At 42.1% G+C, this 22,412-nt stretch overlaps 1 protein-coding gene across 1 annotated transcript; it reads left to right on the top strand.

The window, feature by feature from the left end:
* Positions 1-5,106: 5,106 nt before the first annotated feature.
* Positions 5,107-8,454, top strand: LOC121741913 (60S ribosomal protein L35). Its single transcript, XM_042134869.1, has 3 exons — positions 5,107-5,221; positions 5,322-5,614; positions 8,282-8,454. Exons 1-3 carry the CDS (start codon positions 5,218-5,220, stop codon positions 8,354-8,356), a joined length of 372 nt encoding a protein of 123 aa, XP_041990803.1. The 5' UTR covers positions 5,107-5,217; the 3' UTR covers positions 8,357-8,454.
* Positions 8,455-22,412: the final 13,958 nt, after the last annotated feature.

Below are 22,412 nucleotides of genomic sequence, written 5' to 3'. Positions count from 1 at the left end.
GGCGAACCCAAACACAGAGGCAGATCCGGTGGAGATCTTGAGTGATGAGGAAAGGGCTACTCCCACAAAACCTGGGGAGGAGTTTTTACCTACTACTGACTTAGAGGATACTGCAAGGGAAAACGAAGCGGTCTTTCCAACACTGAGTGGCCAAGGTGAAGAGGCTGACGGGATGGCTGAGGGTCTGGACCTCGCATCCAGGTCAGTAGGCCACAAGGAGACCAGTCCTACTGCCTAGGATCAATTTTCAACACAAGCTGAGAAGGAACCCGAAGAAGAGAAAGACGAGGATGATGGAGAGGAAGCTAGATATCAGGAAGAAAGGAAGCGAAAATGGAAAGCTCTTATGAAGAAAAAACCCAGTGTCAAGAGGCAGCGCACAACAAATACAGGCGTAGTCATAACTGAAGCCGTTCAGAGAACCCCACCAAGCCGCAGGGAACATAGTGATAGCGAATACGCTGTCAGTGAAGAGTCAGAATCGGACAGTGATATTTCCTTGGAAAATGAGGAGTACAGTGAGCAACAGCTTCCGCACGATCATCGAGAGCTAGTACATTCCCCGGTAGAGAGACTGAGGTACCGGCGCTGGACAGTGCACCTTACTGATGATCTGGTGGAGGAGATGTAGCTATTCGACTCGAAGAAGCTACAAAAAGTTTTCGATAGCAAGGATGAAGAGAGTAAGCAAGTGAAGAGCGGGAAGGTACTTCATATTCCTTCTTTAGATGAGTTGGGTGCCCGCGAGCAGTTTCTCTCTTATTTGCAAGTGTTAGGATTCGAATGGTTGTTGGAGAATGGGAATCCGAACATCAGTGTTAGGTTAGCAAAGGAGTTCTTTACCACATTCCGATTTAGGGTCACAACAGATTTGGATGAGGTTTCTATAAGTTTCCGGTTGTTTGGAGGGGGAAATAAGTATGAATCTGATTGAGTGGATAGTAAGGTTGGGGATGTGCAGTCTGGAGGAGGCGATAGGATCGGAGTGGCGGAGCAGGGAACGGGGAATTCCCTGTAGCCACGTAGATTTCGAACCCCATGAGGCGTGGGTAGAGTTAACTCACCCAACCTCCGGGGAATTTGCATCCACTCTCTCTCGCTCAATCCATTTCAATAACTCAATCCTACGCCTAGTCCAGCTTCACTTGGACTTCAATTTGTTGGGGCAGTCGAACTCCGCGGTAAGAACATCAATGACAGAGTTATACCTTCTGTGGTGCGCGAAGCGCGGAAGGAAATTACATCTAGGATTCTGGACAGCGTACCAATGCCATCTAATTGCCACCCACCCAGCGAGAAACCTCACTCTCTGCCATATCTTGGGAGTGTTCGTCAGAAACAACATCATCATCACAAAGGCTGAAGGCTTATCTCCCCAGATCATGGTAGACCCCCCTGGGTTGTTTGATACTCCATTTTTCGTCCGGACGAATACTGTGTACATGAGACAAGAAGTACCACGGTTTTACGCGATGGGTGAGGAAGCTATACCTGGGAGATCTGCAGCACATCCGGGGACACAAGATCGTGAGCAGAGACAGGAGAGGCTAGAGAAGGCAGTGGAATAGTTGGCGGAAGAAAATCGACAAGCTAGGGCAGAGTTGGCTCGCCTGACTAACATGATGGAAGAAATCTTGAAGGAGTTGGGAACGGGGAAGCTAGTGAGAGAAGCCGGACCGAGTGGCCACGGAGGCCGAACTAATGAACCACGAGTATCAGAGGAGGTAGTACCCGAGACGAAAGAAGCAGAGCAGAAAGAAGAAGCGGAACAAGAGGAATCTGAGGAAGAACCATCCGGAAACGAGGAAGAGGATTTGGAGGAACCACCTGCACCATTCCCTGCACCGAGGAGGAGCAGGAGAAACGCGTGACCACCACCCCACCTGACAAGTTAGTTTTTCTTAAGTTTTAGTTTTTCATTTTTCATTTTTATGTGTGTTTTTTTTAGGTAATATAATCTGTGTAGTATGTGAGCAAACCCCTTTCATAACACTTAGCCTATATAATAGTCTAAGTGTGAGAAGTAAAGGGTTTACTATTTTGACGCATGTGTTCGTGTTTTCTTTGTTTTGTTTTCGTGTCCATGTAGCTCACACTTAGCCTACTGCGTAGTCTAAGTGTGAGGAGTTTGGTGTATATGTGTTGTGTTTGTTGTGTTCTGTTTAGGTTTTAAACTTCACCCACTTAGCCTATTATATAGTCTAAGTGTGAGAAGTTTTTAGTAGACGCATGTGTTTTGCTTGTTTGGTGTGTTTGTGTGTCAGCCATACTGGCCATTACCTTTTTTCCACTTCACAGCTCTATCTGAGGACAGACACTTGTGAAGTGGGAGGGGGGATGCAATGACCAGTATGACATGTGTACATATGTGTTTTCTTGTTTAGTGTTTGTGTTAGTTTCTTTCTAGGTCTTTTTAGGTCTGTTATACGTGTTGATTGGGCTTAAAACTCAACTGTCTGACGGTGAGGGGAATTGAGGGAGATAAGACATGCTGGATAATGGAAACCGACCCCCTTAGTATCTCCTAGGCAGTATAGATGATGCAAGTATGAGAGAAAAGCCCATCCTTAGAGCCCAAACACAAAAACCCTCTTTAAATGTGAGATAAAAGCCTAAAGTGGAACCACTTTCCACTAATTCAGGAAAGAAAAGAGTGGCTGCCACAAGTTGCCTAGGGTGAAGTGACCACGTGTAGCAAACACTGAAGGCAGTAGGAAACCCCCCCCAAAAAAAACCACCCTGTAACCACACTTTCTAGTCGTATATACCCAGATATAACCCCTAGCCACTGGGACTGTTGTGTGCAAGGCATGAGCAAGGAGGCCACTTGCCAGAAGGACAGACAAAAAAGAAACCAACTGTAGCAAGAAATTGAGAGGCAAGGAGAAAATCGACCAGGAAATCATTCCAGGTCTTAAAAAAAACAAGAAGGAATAAGGGTGGCGAAGCCACGAAAAGAAGTAAAATGTGAAGAAAATGGTCGAAAATACTTGACCACAAAAAAATAATAAAATGAGAAGGAACAAGGGTGGCAAAGCCCCAAGACGCTACTGACCAGTTGGGAAGCAACTTCAGGAAAGGTCCAGCCAAGCAGAAGTGACAGCCAAGAGCCTGAGCCCGATTAATGTGTTTAAGTTTTTTTTCTTTTGTTTTTTATGTATGTTTGTCTTTATTTTAATGTTTTTCTTTGCGTCATAGTTTAGGGTCTAGGTTAGGATAGAGTCGGTCAGGGGTGTAACCAGGCTAGAATTCGACTTATTTCTTTTTGTTTGTTCTTCACGCTTGAGGACAAGCATGTGGTAAGTGTGAGCAGTTTGATAAGTTGTATTCTAGGCCTTGGTTACTGGTCAGTATGACGTGCATAATTAGATTATATCTGCAAAACAGTTACTAAAGTGTGCAGGGAAAGGGTTCCAGTTAGAAGGAAAGGTATCGGATAACTCAGGTGAAAAGGGCATCAGAATGTTGCTATACTGACCAGTATGCATGCCAAAAAAGGCTCGAGATGGAGAAGAAGGATTGCTGGGAAGATCAGCCACAAGTAAGGGCAAAGGGGTCATTTTGCGAAGAGAGTCTACCCTAAAAATCAAGGGCAGACCTCCCTATAAAAGGAAGCCACTTAGAGAGAGAACAGAGATCGGATCATCAACCTTTCACACTTAGTTAGAATCCTCTCTCGGTAGATCAGTTCCTACAGCATTATCCTTCATATTCTCGTTCCTCTCCATAGCCATGGTCACCTGAAGCTCATCAGTTCGCCGGAGTTCCCTATCCTCTCGTTCCAGTTAGTGTGTTTCGTAGTGTTAACAGTTTCATCGCCCAGAGTGGCAAAACAATCTTTACTTGCTTTCTTAGTTAATCACACTTGTTTTCTTACGTTGGATTTGTTGCATTTTCAATACTTTCTGACTTGAAGTACTGTGGTTAAGATCTGAACGTTTTTATTGCTATGAAGTTGTTTTTCTGCATCGGTTCTTGTTTGATTTCGTTCTTTTCTGCCTAGATAGCTTAGATCCAGTTGTTACGGTAATTTCCAGTTGTTGCGAGCTTGTTTTCATTTCCGAATTGATAGATTTGAGTTTATGAGTTCAGTTTGCTGTTAGATTTTAGATCTGAAATGGTTAAGTGTGAAGGCCTAGTTTACGTAGTTTCTGCCACCTTGCATGTCACCCAGTAAGTTTAGTTACAGTTTCGGTGTTCGATCTTTTAATTTGAAGTTTTAATTGTAGATCTGTGTTCATGAAGTTGTTAATCTGTGTTTCTATGGTGATAAGTCTGGATTTGCTTATCTGAATTGATTCATGTTGAAGAAGAATGCATCTCCATCCACTTTGGGACCACTTTTGCTTTTTAACCACTTTTACTTTTGTCCTTTACTTTTCAGTTGTTACTTTTCAGATTTGTAGGCCTAGTCACCTAACTACCTCCTTTCCTCTGATATTCCGTTTAGCCTTTTATAGTAACCTCGTACCTCCCACAAAATTTCTGAAACATAATGTTCCCCACTCTCACGTACACAGCCGCCTGTCAAACATCTCTCCCACCTCTTAGTCAGTAGAGTACATCTTAAATTCCAGCCTAGATTAAGTCTCAACCCAAAGCGTGGTAGCTAACCAACCCTTCCAGAATATCACCACGATACCAAAATGCATCATCTCTGTGGGATTCGACCCTTACGTCCACTATACTAGTCAGTAGAAGTGGGTTGATGAATTTTTGATACCAGGTTCAGGCTTAGCTGAGATTTTCATCCTGATCAGTAGGATACATCATTTGCTCGAAACGACACCTGACACAAACTACACTTTCATCCGCTCTATTATTTTCTTCCAGAATCAATTACATTTATTTGTGCACGCCTTCCATATGGTTTTGTTGATCCCAAAGAATAATCTAAAAAAATGGGTAATTATTTCCAATTTATAGAAATCGGAGATTTTAGTCTAATCATTTTCTTGAGTGTGAAAATCAAATGATTTGAGATTTATAGCGAAAATACATTAATATTGACAGATGCAATTGATATGGGCCCATCACTCAAAAAATATTTGGGCTTTTCTCAATTTAAGGGCACATTTTGTTATAGTATAATCAAAGCCTCATTTCAAAAGAAACGAAGCCCAAGGCAATAACAGATAAATACATTAGGGTTCTTTGAGGAGCACCATTTCACTCTGCTCATCTCCCACAACCCTCCATTCCATCACAAAGAAAGGGATGGGTAAGAACAATAATTCCATCTAATTAGAAAAAAGATTAATGTTTGTCATATTTTATTTTTCATGCATTGATAGTTTTTTTGTTTTAATTGAAATGTCTAGCGAGGATTAAGGTTCACGAGCTGAGGCTTAAGAACAAGGTAGAGCTGCTGGCGCAGCTCAAGGATCTGAAGGCGGAGCTTGCGCTGCTGCGCGTAGCGAAGGTGACCGGAGGCGCTCCGAACAAGCTGTCGAAGATCAAGGTGGTTAGGCTGTCGATTGCGCAGGTGCTGACCGTGATTTCTCAGAAGCAGAAGTCCGCGCTGCGAGAAGCCTACAAGAACAAGAAATACTTGCCCCTTGATCTCCGCCCTAAGAAGACTCGCGCTATCCGCCGCCGCCTCACCAAGCACCAGGTATCATTCCTTTCAATCATAGTTAATTGAGAATGTTTATGTTCTTTATTTGAATATATGTTTTCTTTTTATCTTATAATATTTGAATATAATGCAATTTCTTAAGAGTACTTTTGTTTAATGAGAAAAAATAAAATCTTGGGCAGTTAACTTCGCTTGCAATATTGTTCATTCTTTGCCTTAGAATCATCACTGTTTATTTTTTGTTAAGGCTTTCAGAATTTAGACTAATATTTTCCATTTGAGTTGCACTCCTTTTTATTTTCAGCTATTGATTCTCCTTAGCTCATAATTAATTCACTTGACTTTGTTCTGGCACATTTCAATAGTGACTAAACTTATACTCCATAAACGATAGACTTTTAAATGGTGTTAATGAATTTTTATATGTTCAACTGTAAATTAAGAGTATGGCAATTCTTGATATCATACTCAGTCTGAGCCCTTCCATTGTTTGCATGTTTAATGAATAACTGTTTTTTAAACATATTTGTGGCTGTTGTGATGATGAAGCACGACTTAGTTGTTAACCTTTTTCCTCCTGCAGCCAATTACTCATGGGTTTGAGTTACCTCGTGGGTGTGTCAGTTGTTTCGGGGGTTTTAGAGTGTCCACAATGGGGAGCGGCGGCCCGCGGCTCGGTGCGCGGCCCCCCATTGCAGAGAGCCGAGAGGCGGGGCGCAGGGCCGAGAGCCGAGGGCGAGCTGCGGCCGCGGCCTTCACGCGGCTGAGCCGTGTGAGCCGCGGCCCTCCATTGCAGCGGGCCGCGGATTTTAATTTTTTTTTTGTAAATTTCGAAAATTCTTTATAAAATACTACACTTCCATTCCATTTTTCCAACTCCATTTTACTTCCATTTTCCTCCAATCTTTCCAATATTTCCTTCCAATTTCAATTCAACCTTGCAATTATGGATTCCGACGATGAACAATTCCAACAAGCGGTAGATCTGGACTTCCAAAACCTTGTTGCAGCGGTGCAACGTGAAGCCGATGAGGCGGAAGATGCGGCGGAGGCGGCGGCGGCGGTGGCAGTCCCTCGGCCATTCTATCATCGGCGGTATTTCGACCGTGATCATGCCGGGGCTGACCGCCGGTTGATGGAAGACTACTTCAACTAGAACGCCCGTTATCCGCCAGAGGTTTTCCGTAGGCGATTCAGAATGTCGTAAAATCTCTTCGTCCATATAGCGACGTGTTTGACGCAGCGGTTCAAGTGCTTCAACTTGCGATATGATGCCATCGGCCGACCCGGCTTGTCGACATACTAGAAGTGTACGATGGCAATTAGGCAGCTTGCCTATGCCGAGCCCGCTGACATGTTCGATGAATACCTACCGATGGGCGAAACGACTGCCTTACAGACGTTGAGGCAGTTTTGCAGGGGCATTAAGGATATCTTCAAAGGGGAGTATCTACGGAAGTCATCGGCCGATGATTGCTAGAGATTGATTGATATGCACGGGACTGCACATCATTTTCCAGGGATGTTGGGGAGCATCGATTGCATGCACTGGGAGTGGAGGAACTGTCCGGTGGCTTGGAAGGGGCAGTTCACTTCTGGTTTCAAAGGCAGACATCCCACGATGATTCTGGAAGCCATTGCTGATTACCGATTGCGAATCTGGCATGCGTATTTTGGGGTCGCTGGATCGAACAACGACATCAACGTTCTACGATCGTCACACCTGTTCAATGACGAGAGCCGGGGTGAGGGTCCGCAAGTTAGATTCATGGCCAACGGCACTCAGTACAACATGGGGTACTATTTGGCCGATGGGATATACCCTCGTTGGCCCGTGTTTGTGAAGACGATCCGACAACCCGTTAGGCCGAAGCAAACCTACTTCGCGAAAAAATAAGAGGGTGCTAGGAAGGATGTTGAGCGAGCTTTTGGTGTACTCCAAGCGCGATGAGCCATTATACGGTGCCCGGCTCGACAATGGCACGAAAATGATGTCGCAGACATCATGACTGCATGTATCATATTGCACAATATGATAATAGATGACGAAGGAGTTGCTGCAGAGCGATGGACACCGGAAGATGGTGCTAGTTCGAGCTCGGGTATTGCCATGGAGCCCCTGCAGATGGGTGTACCACGTAGTAATGAATACTTGATCCAGCGGTACACCGATATGCGGAGCCAAATATCGCATACATCACTGCAGGCTGATATGGTTGAAGAGGTCTGGAACCGTAGAAGGGGCGCCACAGAGTCATATGGGTTTTCGGGTTGTTTTTAAATTAGAAAACTTTCGTTGTATAATTTTCCTATTTTAATATAATACAACGAAGTTCTTGTTACATTTTGTTTCTAGGTTGTGAATTTTTTTATTTACAATCCTAATTATTTTATTTTAATTAAATTTATAAATATCATAAATTTAAAGTCTAATAAAATTTAATAAGTTAAATTAAAAATAACATTAAAAAAAGTGAACAAATTATTTTTTTTTAGAGGGCCACATTTGGTGGTCCTTGTTGTTTTTGTTAAATTTTGTTAATTACCATTGCAGAGGGCCACAAAAGAGCCACGAATAGTGGCCGGGCCACATTTGGTGGCCTTCGAGGGCCACCATTGTGGACACCCTTAGTTTCTTTGTACCTGATCGAATTATCAACTCGATTTTCAAAATTTCTGACTTGATATTTGTCCTTGTTTCAGGCATCTTTGAAGACAGAAAAGCAGAAGAAGAAAGAGATGTATTTCCCTCTAAGGAAGTATGCCATCAAAGTTTAAGTTAGACTTTTAATTCAACTGATTTTGTTTCTGTTTCCCAATCTTAAGGAATGACAATATTTTGTTGCAATGAAGTTTGCTATTTGCATTTTGTTCAATGGTGTTGTTGAGACATGTATCCCAATTTTTGCATTTACATTATCATCTTCCATGCAAGAAAGATCATGATAGTCTGATCTGATAGCTAACTAACTCTGATTGATTATTTTATATTACTTCGGTTTATCAGTTTCATTGGTGGGATAAATGCCTTGTCCATTCTTGACAAATTGGTTCTCAACTTGGTTGTCATAATCGTTTTTTTCCCTTTTGTTATTGGAATTGGAGACCTGGTTGTAATTGCATCAGCTATTCAATTGTTTTTTTTGGTGGGTTCTAAGAGCATCCTTAATCCTGTCCCGGTTTCAGGCCTCAAGTCCCCTCCATATCATCATTTCTCTAAATTTCAGTCTCAGGTCACGACTCCTCTAACTTTCATCTAAGCCACATATTTAATTTCACTATTCACAATTTACCACCTATTTTACGTGTGAAATAAAAAACGTTGAACAATTAAAACACGAAAAATTCATTGTTTAGTAGAAAATAAAAAATTACAAACCCTAGAAATTAAAACTTACAAATCATAGAAAAATTAAAATTACAAGTCCTAGAAATTAAAAAAAAAATTACTTCATTTGTGCGCGAAGGTAGGAGATCATCTCATGGTGCAACTCGAGCTCGAACTCCGACATTGTCGAGGTACCCCTCGACGTCAATTCCATCAGATGGCCCATCTGCAAGGTACCACTCATATCCGACATAGAGCCGGATATCTTATCCAGAGATTGGGTGGCGGCGACAGCATAGTGTGGTAACTCGTAGCGGCCTTCCCCTTCCCTTTCCTCTTTGTCGCTTTAGTTCCCATCGTCGTCTGTCACGTTGAGGTCGATTGTCGGACCTCCTTCGCTCAAAGAGTAGTTTTTGGTGGCGGAAACTTTGGTTCTCTTCGGCATCCCACTTCCCTCCGCTCCTGTCCCGCCCGTGTACTTTAGGCTCTTATTGATAAGCATCAAAACGTCGTAGTATTTGAAGTGCTTCTTCCCGTCATCATAAAACTCCTCGTTGGTTTTCGCCACGAGGTCCATCTCGCTGTGACCGCTCGGGCACATCCGGACTACGTTAGTCTACTTGCCATTCCATTTCGTCATATCCTTCTGGACCCGACACCAATGCTTGCGTAGCTTCATGTAGCTATGCTCGAACGTCCCTCTTGGTCGACCAACGTTATATTTTTGGGAAATCCGCTCCCAGAACACTTTGTCGCTCTGCCGGTTGCCGACGATAGGATCCTCGGAGATGTCGACGAAGTTCTTGGCCAGCCACAATGTCTCCTCTGGGCTATACTTCTTCGTCCCCTGATCATCAGCTACTGCAGCCTAGCCTACGACAGGCTCCATATCACTGATGTCAAACTCACCACTGCTAACCGGCGGCGATGACAAGTCCATGGGGCCCGTGGTGGACGCCACCCCCGGACTATGCACAACATTTCTGTGCGGCGATCCCGGTAGGTACCATTTGTTGGCGTTGACGAACTCGTTCAACTCGCGCTCGTCGCTGTTAAACCAATCCATTTGAACAACAAAAAATGATATAATTTAAAGTATAGAAATGAGAAAGTAGTTGAAGAATGTTGAAGAAATGAGATATATAAAGAAAAAAATAAAATAAAAAATGTAGGGGGTTCGGCCCCGAAGGCCCTCCAACGCCGGGCAGGGACGCAACGGGTCACGGCCCCAGAAGCTCCATCGCCGGGCCAGGCCGGAACTGGGCGCGGGCCCGGGACACACCTGCGTCACCAGGCGTGGCCTAGGCCGCAACAAACCATGCTCGAACTCTGCTGGGCCTAGGCCGGACCCCAGGTGCGGTCCGGCCCCAATTTTTTTACGCATTAAGGATGCTCTAAAGGCATCGAAGTATCATTTGGTTCGCTTGGATTTAACTTCAACTATAAAAAATTACATTAGTTCTTTGATGGTTATAAATTAAGTAGAAAACAATTATGTCAATTATCTATTACTCGTAGTAATCATTAAAAGGTAGTAATATGCTACCACTAAATATATCAATTTTGTAGTAGCAAAGACAGTGAAAAAGTTGGGATTTTTTTACTATAGTTCCCAAAATACTCTTAATTGATATGGTAATTGTGGTAGGAGTGTAGGGTTTCTAAAAGAGGGATGTGTCACATCCCTGACTCAAAATATGATTATTTACTTGTATATAATTTTTTTCATTTCATAATATGGTTTCATTTTCATTACAGAAATACTAATCAGGTATCATTGAGATTAAATTAATTAATGATGAGAAGCCAATGCACATAAGGCTAAACATGATTTAATAGTTAATTATTTAACTAAATTAGTTTGACTAGTGTAACATATAATTATATATTACATACAGTAGATAGATTTTTATTTTATACTCCTATTGTTAACTTTAAAATAAATTAAATGAAGCCAAAGGTTATATATATTATGTGTACGTGGAAGAAGGGTTTTATTATATTAAGTAGTGAGTTCATTTTGCACTATGTAAGACCTGCAATTGTGAAAAGCTCATAATAATGTAGGTGCATATATATCTTTACAAACTAAATTGAAGATATTATATTATTAATATATCCATGCAATATATATGTATTTTATGATGGTTAATAAGTAATACGTGTACACTTTTGGACAAGTACAACACATAATAATGATGAATCATTTGCTAGCTTTACATGCTAGTGATATTTTTCTACTTAGGTAATTTTCAATTATTAGATTTCAATTTTAGATGGGCAGCGGAGAGATCGTTCGTATATGTGCGGAACCGTATTCATATATGTATAAAGATAGTTGATTTAGATTGAGACTTAGAATAGGGAGGGGAATAAAATAGTTGTGAAGAAATGGTGTTGAGGGAGAAAGGGAGAGATTCCTTGACCTTGACTGTAGCTCTAAATTTTACGGACAAATAGGATCAAGAGTTGTAGATGGAGAACGGAAAGTGTAATATTCAGTTAGGTTATATTCGTGATCAGATGTGTATAAATAAATCACACTTTTAATTTTACACGTGTTATGTAGTTAATTGCTATGTGTTGACTTGAAGTGAATATTTGGATTATATGATTTAAATATGATATAGTTGTGTTATTTGACATCGATGGTGGAATATGACATAGATATGTGATTGGTGCAATAGATATGTGAATGGTGCTATTGATATGTTTATATATGGTATTAGAATTTCTTGAATCATTGGATTAAAGAGGATATATGACAGTCTTACCCTGGGTCTGATGTCAATGATAATGGAAATAGACCTACGAGTCATATACAATAATAATGGACCTACGGGTCAAAGAAAATATGCAAAGAGGGGCCTTCGTGGAAAGGTCAAATCAAAAAGGGGCCTTCGTGGAAAGGTCAAATGCAAAGAGGGGCCTTCGTGAAAAGGTCAAATCAAAGAAGGGCCTTCGTGGAAAGGTCAAATAAAAAAAAGGATCTTCGGGTCGTATACAATGGAAATCCGGAGCAGATACCAGACTTGATTTGTCACATAATAATAAATTGAACAAAGAGGCATATGCATATGGGTCTGAAATTATTTATGATATTTGATGTCATTTATATGTGCGGATTAGAATGTTTATAAATACGCTTTATAAATGATGGATTTTGTAATTATAGTATTTTGGATGGTGAAATGATTAATAGTATGTGATTTCTTTACTTTAATTCGTTTTTGTTTATTATAAATATATATACGTCAGAGGAATTTAGGGGTGGGTTGACAGGTTGAATTGCACTTTTATACTTCCTTCTTCCAAAAAAAATTCCAATTATGAGTCACGGACTCACGAGTTTTAATGAGAAAATTGATAATGTAAGAGAGAATGAGAAAATGTAGGTAAAGTAAGAAAGATAGAGAGAAAAAGTGGATAAAATATGGATAAGAGCCCTAAAAATGGATAAGAACATTCACTATGGGAGCCCTTCCGACCGCCTTCCCACATGGGAGCCCTTCCCATCGCCTTTCGGGAAGGCGGTCAGGAAGGCTCCCATTGGCCGAGCCCTCCCGAGGAGAGAGAAAGTGCCTATAGCACGGCGGTGGCCGAGTCGGGACGACGCCTATTGCGCGCGCACAGCCGAGCCCTCCCGATTTTTAATTTTTTTTATTATACTCTATATATACAACTTATTGCACTTCATTTTTTTAATATTTGATAAACACCAACAATTAAATTGGAGGGCTATTGGGAAGGCTGTGGGAGGACTCATACCACTGTTAATGCTCTAAAGTACTATGAAAGATAAACTTTTCATTTTTAGAAATAAGACTTATTTGTTGATATTCTAAAATGGCAAAACTAGTCTAATTTTGGAAGGAGGGAGTAATAAACAGGAAATGCTGTTGTGCATACAACTCAATGAATGAAACGCAAGGTTTATACTCTTTTCATTTCTACTGTGAACTGTTTTTTTCTATTTAAACAATAAAGTATTAATAACTTCTTTTTACATTCATAAATTAGCATATTTGCATATTCGAATTATCATAATTAAAAATGTAAATAAATTTTATAATATTTCATATTTATTAGTGTAAATAAATTATTTGAAAATAAATTTTATTATTTGTGTGTTTCTTGTGCAACAGCGTTTGCTATGTATTATTGCATAGTAGGGGATCTCATCCCAAAAATACTACTCCTATTATAACTAAAATATTAAAATATCATTTTAGATTGAAACCAGTAGCCTAGACGTTAACCACTCTATACCAACATAATGTAAATACTACTCCTATTATAACTAAAATATTAAAATATCATTTTAGATTGAAACCAGTAGCCTAGACGTTAACCACTCTATACCAACATATATACATTAATCTAGAATCTTTGCCCTAGACATGTCACTCCCCTCAAACCGAGACCACATCGGGAACGCAGTCGACACAAACATGGATCGTTCCAACCCTGGCCTCTGGGTCATCCTGGGTCCGACTCTAACCCGAGTCCTTCAGGGCCCGACCCTAACCGGGGCTCATCCAGGCACAACCCATAGCCCACCTGGGCTCTGATACTAGCTGTTGGGAAATACACACAGGCAATCACGAATATGAAAGAGAATGAACACAAGAAATTGTTTACCCAGTTCGATACAATGTGTATCTACATCTGAGGGTGATGCCAAGCAATAGATTTCACTATATAATTTCAGAATGATTTAACAATGTATTTGAACCCTGTTAGGATCGTCGACTACAACATTAGTTTGATATTGTCCGCTTTGGGTCAAGCCCGCACGGATTTGTTTTTGGGTCACTCCCAAAAGGCCTCAAACTAATTGGGGTTGGACAGGAATTATATACACCTTCCAACTTCCCTCACTAATCCGATGTGGGATAGGTTTGTAACCCAACAAACCTCCCCTCAAACCGAGACCACATCGGGAACGCAGTCGACATAAACGTGGGTCGTTCCAACCCTGGCCCCTGGGTCATCCTGGGCCCGACTCTAACCCGAGTCCTTCAAGGCTCGACCCTAACCGGGGATCATCCAGGCACAACCCATAGCCACCTGGGCTCTGATACCACTTGTTAGGATCGTCGACTGCAACATTAGTTTGATATTGTCCGCTTTGGGTCAAGCCCGCACGGATTTGTTTTGGGTCACTCCCAAAAGGCCTCAAACTAATTGGGGTTGGACAGGAATTATGTACATCTTCCAACTTCCATCACTCATCCGATGTGGGATAGGTTTGTAACCCAACAAACCCAAGACTTTATCCTCGGATATTAACCACTTTATCACTAGACCAACTCACAAACCACTACAAAAAACTTGGTATTTAGTGACGAATTATTCCGTCACTGATAAGCACATTTCCGTCACTTAGACCATCATACACCAAATCCCATTTTTGGTGTAAAAATCTTTTCCAACCATACACCATGCCCAAACCCATTTTTGGGTTTTTGTATTAAATAACACCAAATTTAGGGTAAACACCAAAAATGGGTAGCTACTGCAAAAAGTTTGAAATATTGTATTTCAGCCCTTATTATTTCGTTATTGTAAATATTGCAGGATGTCTTATTTCTGAGCTTTTTTTGTTGTTCTATCTGTAAAATTTGCAGTAGATTAATGAAGAAGACTGATGAGTCTGCGAATTTTTGATGTTGATGAATGCAGGAAAATGCAGATCACGACACAATGAATTTACGTGGTTCGATTTACTGAGGTAAATCTACGTCCACGGGAAGAAAAGAAGGCAGAGTTGTATTGCTTGATCTGTTTTCTACAGCTTACAATACAGACTTGCTATTTTGTATTTTATCTCTAGAGATCGAGAGAAATGTCTATAGAAGCTAACCCTATCTATCTGATCTAGGTTCTATTTATACAAAGGACCAAGATCGTGGCATGCAGCTATTTACTAGGTAGTGGATGTCGTGGAGATCGTGGCGATCTTGCATGGGTCCACTATCCTGCATGAGTTAATGACTGCTTGACACCACTAAATAGATCGTGGGTGTAGTGGAGGTGGAAATCCTGCATGAGTCCACTATCTCCTAGTTCGGTCAAATACTGAGACCGAACTGCTGAATTATTGCCGAGCAGCTTTTGCCGATCTGAGAGTAGAGCTTGATGCCGACCTGAGAGCAGAGTTTGATTGGTTGGCTTTTACCGAGCTGTAGGCTGGGGCCGAACTCTTTGGTTGTGCCGAACTGAACTCTTTAGTCATGTCGGACTGATACTCTTTAGTCATGCCGAACTGATACTCTTTCTTGGGCTTTACTGCTGTTGGGCTTGTTTAGTATGTACTCCATCACTACCCCCCCCGGAAAGCGAAGTGAATTAGTTCGGCATTCTGAATAAAGGTACGGGGTAAGTTGATGTTTGTCCTCGGTCTTATGAAGTGAACTCTTCTTTGACCGGACTCGTCTTTGGTCTGATGAAATAAACATCTTTGACCGGACTCGTCTTTGGTCTGATGAAATAAACATCTTTGACCGGACTCGTCTTTGGTCTGATGAAATAAACATCTTTGACCGGACTAAGCTTGTGTCCTAATTTGGCGAGTTTTATCGCTCGGATCGGACTTTCCGTTGTCCTAATTTGGGGATCGGACTTTCCCTTGTCCTAATTCGGCGAGTTTTATCGCGTGGATCGGACTTTCCCTTGTCCTAATTCAGGCAAGTTTTATCGCGAGAACCGGACTTTTGTTGCAGTTCGTTTCAGACGAAGTGCTTGATTCTTAAGCTGAATTGTGGTCTTGTATCCTCTTTAGAAGCTTGGACTTCACAATCGTTGGCTTATTGCAGCTCGTTTCAGACGAACTGCTTGTTTAAGCTGAATTGTGGTCTTGTATCTTCTGTAGAAGCTTTGACTCACAATCGTTGGCTTGTTGCAGCTCGTTTCAGACGAACTGCTTGTTTAAGCTGAATTGTGGTCTTGTATCTTCTGTAGAAGCTTTGACTCACAATCGTTGGCTTGTTGCAGCTCATTTCAGACGAACTGCTTGTTTAAGCTGAATTGTGGTCTTGTATCTTCTGTAGAAGCTTTGACTCACAATCGTTGGCTTGTATATGTTCTAAGAAGGGGATCAGCCTTCGAAGAACAAGATACCTCAGTAACATTTGTAAGAGACGACACGCACATAGACAGACAACACACAGAGAAAACGCACAGAGACAAATAAAGACCAAGTAAACCAAATAAAGCACATTGACCGAACAGGACTCAAGACTGACTGACCGGACTGTCTCTTACAAATGGAACTTTTTGAGGTTGGAAATGTGCCATGTTCGGGGTACCTGTTCTCCTGACATGTGAGCCAATTTGTAAGACCCTTTGCCGAGGACTTCTGACACCCGATACAGACCTTCCCATGTGGGTTCGAGCTTGCCCAGCTTTCCTGCTTGGCTTACTTCGTTGTTTCTCAAGACGAGATCTCCCACTTGAAATTGCAGCTTCTTCACCCTTTGGTTGTAATACCGGGCTACTTGCTCCTTGTACTTGGCTGCTTTTATGCATGCCAATTCTCTTCTTTCTTCGGCAAGATCTAGCTCGGCTCTCAGTCCGTCGTCATTCATTTCTGAGGAGAAATTTAGAGTTCGGGGACTGGGCACGCCGATCTCCACCGGAATTACGGCTTCAGTGCCGTACACCAGACTGTACGGAGTTTCACCGTTGGAGGTTGTGGGTGTAGTTCGGTAGGACCATAGGACTTGAGGGAGATTTTCTACCCATTGTCCTTTGGCTTGTTCTAACCGAGCTTTTAACCCTTTCACCAGGATACGATTTGTTACCTCCGTTTGTCCGTTTGCTTGTGGATGAGAGACCGAAGTGAACCGCTGTTGAATATTCAGCTCTTGGCACCAATTCTTGAACGTCTTGTCGGTGAACTGAGTCCCGTTATCCGAGATGAGGATGTGGGGTATGCCAAATCGGCACACTATGTTCTTCCAGACGAAATCCAATGCCTTCGAGCTCGTTATCGTAGCTAATGGTTCAGCTTCCACCCACTTCGTAAAGTAGTCCACGGCAACGATTAGGAATTTCATTTGCCGAGGAGCTTGAGGAAGTGGTCCCACTATGTCTATGCCCCATTGCATGAAAGGCCAAGGGCTTTGCATAGTGGATAGATCGGTCTGCGGCATCCTTGGGATATTTGCATGGATTTGGCACTTCGGGCATGTCTTGACGAGCTGCACTGCTTCTTGTACCAAGGTTGGCCAATAATATCCCCATCTTAGAACTTTTTTAGCTAAAGCTCTAGCTCCGATGTGGCTGCCGCACGATCCTTCATGAACTTCTCTGAGGATGTAGTCCGTCTCTTCTGGTTCTACGCACCGCAATAACGGCTGGAGGTAAGACTTTCTAAAGAGGACTCCTTCATGAAGTTCGTACCGAAGTGCTCGGCACGTGATCTTCCGAGCTTCTCTCTTATCCTCGGGCAATTGTCCTTGATCCAGATACTGCAAGATCGGCGTCATCCAGTTCGGCGAGCTGGATACTGAATGTACCTCGGCTTCATCAATGCTTCGATGCATTAATTCTTCCGCCTTTGAGCTCGGATCTGAGGCCAACTTACTTAAGGTATCTGCTCGGCTATTTTCCGCTCTGGGAACGCGGATTATCCGAAAATAGGAGAAACTTCGGCTGATGCTTTGCGCTTTGTCCAAATACTTCTTCATTCTCTCGTCACGAGCTTCACTTGTACCCAACATGTGATTTACTATGACTTGTGAATCACAATGGACTTTGAGAGATTTGACGAGCAGACTTTGCGCTAACTGGAGTCCGGCAAGGAGGGCTTCGTACTCGGCTTCATTATTAGTAGTGGGGAATAGGAACCGAAGTGAGTAGGTTACCTCGTGTCCGTCGGGAGCGACGAGTAAAATACCAGCTCCACTTCCCATCTTGTTTGAAGCTCCATCTACGAATCCGCTCCAGCAGTCTGGCGGCTCTACTTCGGATTCCAAGGGCTGTGCTAGTTCGGCATTGGCAGAATTTTTCTGTTCGGCAATGACAGGGATTGCTTGATCGAACTTGGCCTCTGTAAGAAAATCTGCCAAGGCTTGTCCCTTGATGGCTTTCCGAGGTAGGTACTCGATTGAGTGTTCTCCCAGCTCTATGGCCCATTTGGCGATTCTGCCTGATGCTTCTGGCTTGGTCAAAACTTGCCGAAGAGGCAGATCGGTTAAGACGCATACCTTGTGAGCATAGAAGTATGGCCGCAGTCTCCTTGCTGCATTTACTAACGCCAGAGCAATTTTTTCCAGAGGTTGATACCTTGTTTCTGGACCTCTTAATGCTCGGCTTGTAAAGTAGATGGGAAACTGCTTTAGGCCTTCTTCTCGTACAAGCACCGCGCTAATGGTTTGATCGGATGCCGCTAAGTATAAGAAAATCACTTCGGCATCTGTTGGAGCAGAGAGAATTGGAAGCTCGGCTAAATAACTTTTGAGCTCGTCAAAAGCCTTTTTCTGCTCTATGACTTCAGAGACGATTTAGTCTTCCCGGCAGGGAGAGCGTCAATAGTTAGGATTACTCCATCATATTGCGGCTCGTTGTCGTCTTCGGGATCCTGTTGCCTTTTCGGATCCTGAGGAGCGCAGTTCGCACCTCCCTGCTTTTTGTTCTTTTTCGGCTGCTTGCTTTGGTATTTTTTTAACGTCCCTGCTTTCACAAGGGCATCAATACCTGCAGCCAAATGTCGGCACTCCTCGGTATCGTGACCGTAGTCTTGATGGAAGGAGCAATATTGATCCTGAGGTCGGCGCGCAGCCGATTTCGTCGTCCGCCTTGGCTTTTCGAACATATCGGAATGCAGTTCGAAAATTTCCGCTCTTGACTTGTTCAATGGTACGAACTGAGCGGGCGGCTTCTCAGGATTGAGACGTGGCCCCAATCTGCCTTGTACCGGTGCCCTTTGAATTCTTTCAAAAGGAGTTCGGCGAGGAAACCTCTGATCGCTATGATCGGGCTTCTTTTCGTCTCCTCTAGATGAGCTGTCTAAAGACCGTTTGCGACGGTCTGCCTCATCGGCACGGGAGAACTGGTCCGCAATGCCCCACATCTCTTGAGCTGTTTGCGGACCGCACTCCACGAGCTTTCTGTAGAGAGCTCCGGGCAGGATTCCATTTTGGAATGCCGAAATGACAAGTAGATCGTTGAGATCATCTACTTGTAGGCATTCCTTGTGGAATCTCGTCATGAAGTCGCTGATCTTTTCGTCGCGACCTTGACGTATAGAAAGCAGCTGAGCCGAAGTGATCCGGGCTTCCGCTTTCTGAAAGAACCTCCTGTGGAAAGCATCCATTAGATCTCGGTAGGATCTAATGCTGCCTTGAGGAAGGCTGTCGAACCACCTTCTGGCGTTCCCGATGAGCAGCTCGGGGAACAGCTTGCACATATGGACCTCATTGAGACCCTGGTTCGCCATATTATACTGATAGCGTCCCAAGAAGTCATGAGGATCCACTAGCCCGTCATAAGTCATTGACGGTGTCCGGTAGTTCCGCGGCAAAGGAGTTCGGGTGATATCGTCCGAGAACGGAGTCTTTAATGCTCCGTACACGGCGAACCCGATATCTCTTCGGTACGGAGGAGATGGAGTTCTCCTGTGGTTCCGGTACCGAGGAGGAACAGGAACATGTCGGGGTTGAGGATTCTTTCTCCTGGAAGACACGTCCCTACTGCGGTAGTGACTTTCATGTCTGGATGAGGAGGGAGAATCCGCCGTTGTCTTCTCCGGCTGTTGGCTCTTCTGCAGGAAGGTTAAGAACTCCTCCTGCTTCTCGGCCAAGAACAGCTTGACAGCTTCATTTAAATCGGGCTGCTGGGAAGACTCGGTGCGATGACTCCTGGAGTGGCTTGTTCCTTCTTCGTGAGAACCGGAGGTAGATGTCTCCCGAGGCCGTTTTTCAGACCTGCGAGCTGGACTAGCTTTCTCACGGTTATCACGAACGGTATTACGGGTAGTGTGTGATCTGGTATGCATTTTTCTGGGGTGGAAAAAGGGTCAAAAATTCGCTTTATCACAAATTTGGTTCTCTGTTTCCCACAGACGGCGCCAGTGATGAGTCTGCGAATTTTTGATGTTGATGAATGCAGGAAAATGCAGATCACGACACAATGAATTTACGTGGTTCGATTTACTGAGGTAAATCTACGTCCACGGGAAGAAAAGAAGGCAGAGTTGTATTGCTTGATCTGTTTTCTACAGCTTACAATACAGACTTGCTATTTTGTATTTTATCTCTAGAGATCGAGAGAAATGTCTATAGAAGCTAACCCTATCTATCTGATCTAGGTTCTATTTATACAAAGGACCAAGATCGTGGCATGCAGCTATTTACTAGGTAGTGGATGTCGTGGAGATCGTGGCGATCTTGCATGGGTCCACTATCCTGCATGAGTTAATGACTGCTTGACACCACTAAATAGATCGTGGGTGTAGTGGAGGTGGAAATCCTGCATGAGTCCACTATCTCCTAGTTCGGTCAAATACTGAGACCGAACTGCTGAATTATTGCCGAGCAGCTTTTGCCGATCTGAGAGTAGAGCTTGATGCCGACCTGAGAGCAGAGTTTGATTGGTTGGCTTTTACCGAGCTGTAGGCTGGGGCCGAACTCTTTGGTTGTGCCGAACTGAACTCTTTAGTCATGTCGGACTGATACTCTTTAGTCATGCCGAACTGATACTCTTTCTTGGGCTTTACTGCTGTTGGGCTTGTTTAGTACGTACTCCATCAAAGACGATATGTCTATTGCAGAAGACGGCTATTCTTTTCGAATTTGGGCCACTAATTATTTTATAGCTAGGCTTATTTTGATATAATAAAGTCCAAGTCCTTCTTTATTTATGTAGAACAAATTTTTGACTTTTGAAATCTGTCTAAGTACTACTAGTGTTTAGAATTTTACTATAGTATTTTTTTAATGTTAAAAGTAGTGTATTTTTTTCAATATAAAGTATATTTAAAAATTTAATACATAAATACTATATTAATAAGAAACATTTATATAATTATTTAATTTATATATAAATTATTGATAAAATATTTTGGGACTAATATGTAATTTAAATAAGTATGTAGATATAATTGAAAAGGCATAAAAAGTATGTGAATATGGAATATTTTTTTGGGTTTGAGTTTGGTGTAAACGATTGGAGTAGAATTACTTTTTGGTGCGACCTATACTCAAAAATGAGTTTGAGTTTGGTGCAAATGGTTGGGGATGATCTTAATAGAGTTAGTGACAGATTAGTGTTGGACAGAGCCGTAATAAAAAAGCATGTTACTAAAACTTTAGTGACAACTTAGTCTGTCACTAAATTAACTGACGGAAAACATAGGATACCTGCTATTGTAAGTTTGTATTAGTGACGGACTAATCTGTCACTAATTAGTGTCTTATGCTTTTTCGTCACTAATTCCCATTAATTAGCATGACTTTTTTTGTAGTGCAAACTTTGTAAGTACTGGATTTATTCTTAAGTGCTACATTTATTAATTATAATACTGCTGCAATTAATTAAATTCACACTCTTAATGCAAATATGCCGATTGCTAGGAGCCTAGGATTGTATGGATCCAATAACGAAATTTGATTTTGGTATCATGTATGTTAGCTCATGGGAAAAATACACAATGAAACCTAGTTAGAAAAGTGAACTCGTAAAAGCATAGATGGGTTTTAATCTATTTAAAGAAGTCGTTATTTTCTAACTACAAATATAATACTCCCTCCGTATCCTAAAAATAGGAACTTTGGAAACGATTTTGAACCATTTTGAACTAGGCAAACAAATTTTATGCAAGCTGGATCCTTTATTGCATCTTTAAATACCATCTATAGAAAAGATTTTCAAATTAATGTTCATAAACAAATTTCATTATAGTTAAAAAAAAGTCAATACTACTCCATATCGTATAAATTTGACGGCCCACTATATAATACTCCGACTCTACTATACTACAATGCATAGTGTTACATAAAAATTGTAATGAATAATATTTGGAAGTATCCCAATAAATACTGCCTCAAGTTGCAGTCGCAGAAGTAGTTAACAAACTCCTCAAATAATTTATATTAAACCAAAGCCTCATGAATTTAATGAATTCTCCCGCATCTCTCTCTCTTTTCTCACTTCAACTTCTTTAATTTGTTATTTTTCTCTTGATTTCGTTTTCTCCAAAGTCAAAAAATGCCACATGCTAGAAGACTTGATATCACTCTTCTTCTATTTTCCAAATCTTTCTGTCCCCAAATCGTACGTATAATTAATTTTGATGCTGTGGATTTGTAAAGGATGATCCTTTTGGATAAGACCAGTATGATCAATTGATTCAATTTAGACCATAACTCCCGCCGCCAGCCAATAAGAAGCCGCCCCACCAATAAAAAAGCTCACTGACTTGATTCTTGTTTCAAGAAAATACTCCCTCCGTCCAGCAATAGGAGTCCCAATTCTCCCGGGCACGGGTTTTAAGAAAGTTGT

Source organism: Salvia splendens, chromosome 1 (assembly GCF_004379255.2).
Source record: "Salvia splendens isolate huo1 chromosome 1, SspV2, whole genome shotgun sequence".
Taxonomy (NCBI): domain Eukaryota; kingdom Viridiplantae; phylum Streptophyta; class Magnoliopsida; order Lamiales; family Lamiaceae; genus Salvia; species Salvia splendens.
This window is presented reverse-complemented; position numbering and strand designations above follow the sequence as displayed.

What these genes read in the sequence shown, in the direction of transcription:
- LOC121741913 (XM_042134869.1), top strand. An exon ending in GCCGCCTCACCAAGCACCAG is followed by an intron (nt 5,615 to 8,281) that starts GTATCATTCCTT and finishes TCCTTGTTTCAG; the next exon opens with GCATCTTTGAAGACAGAAAA.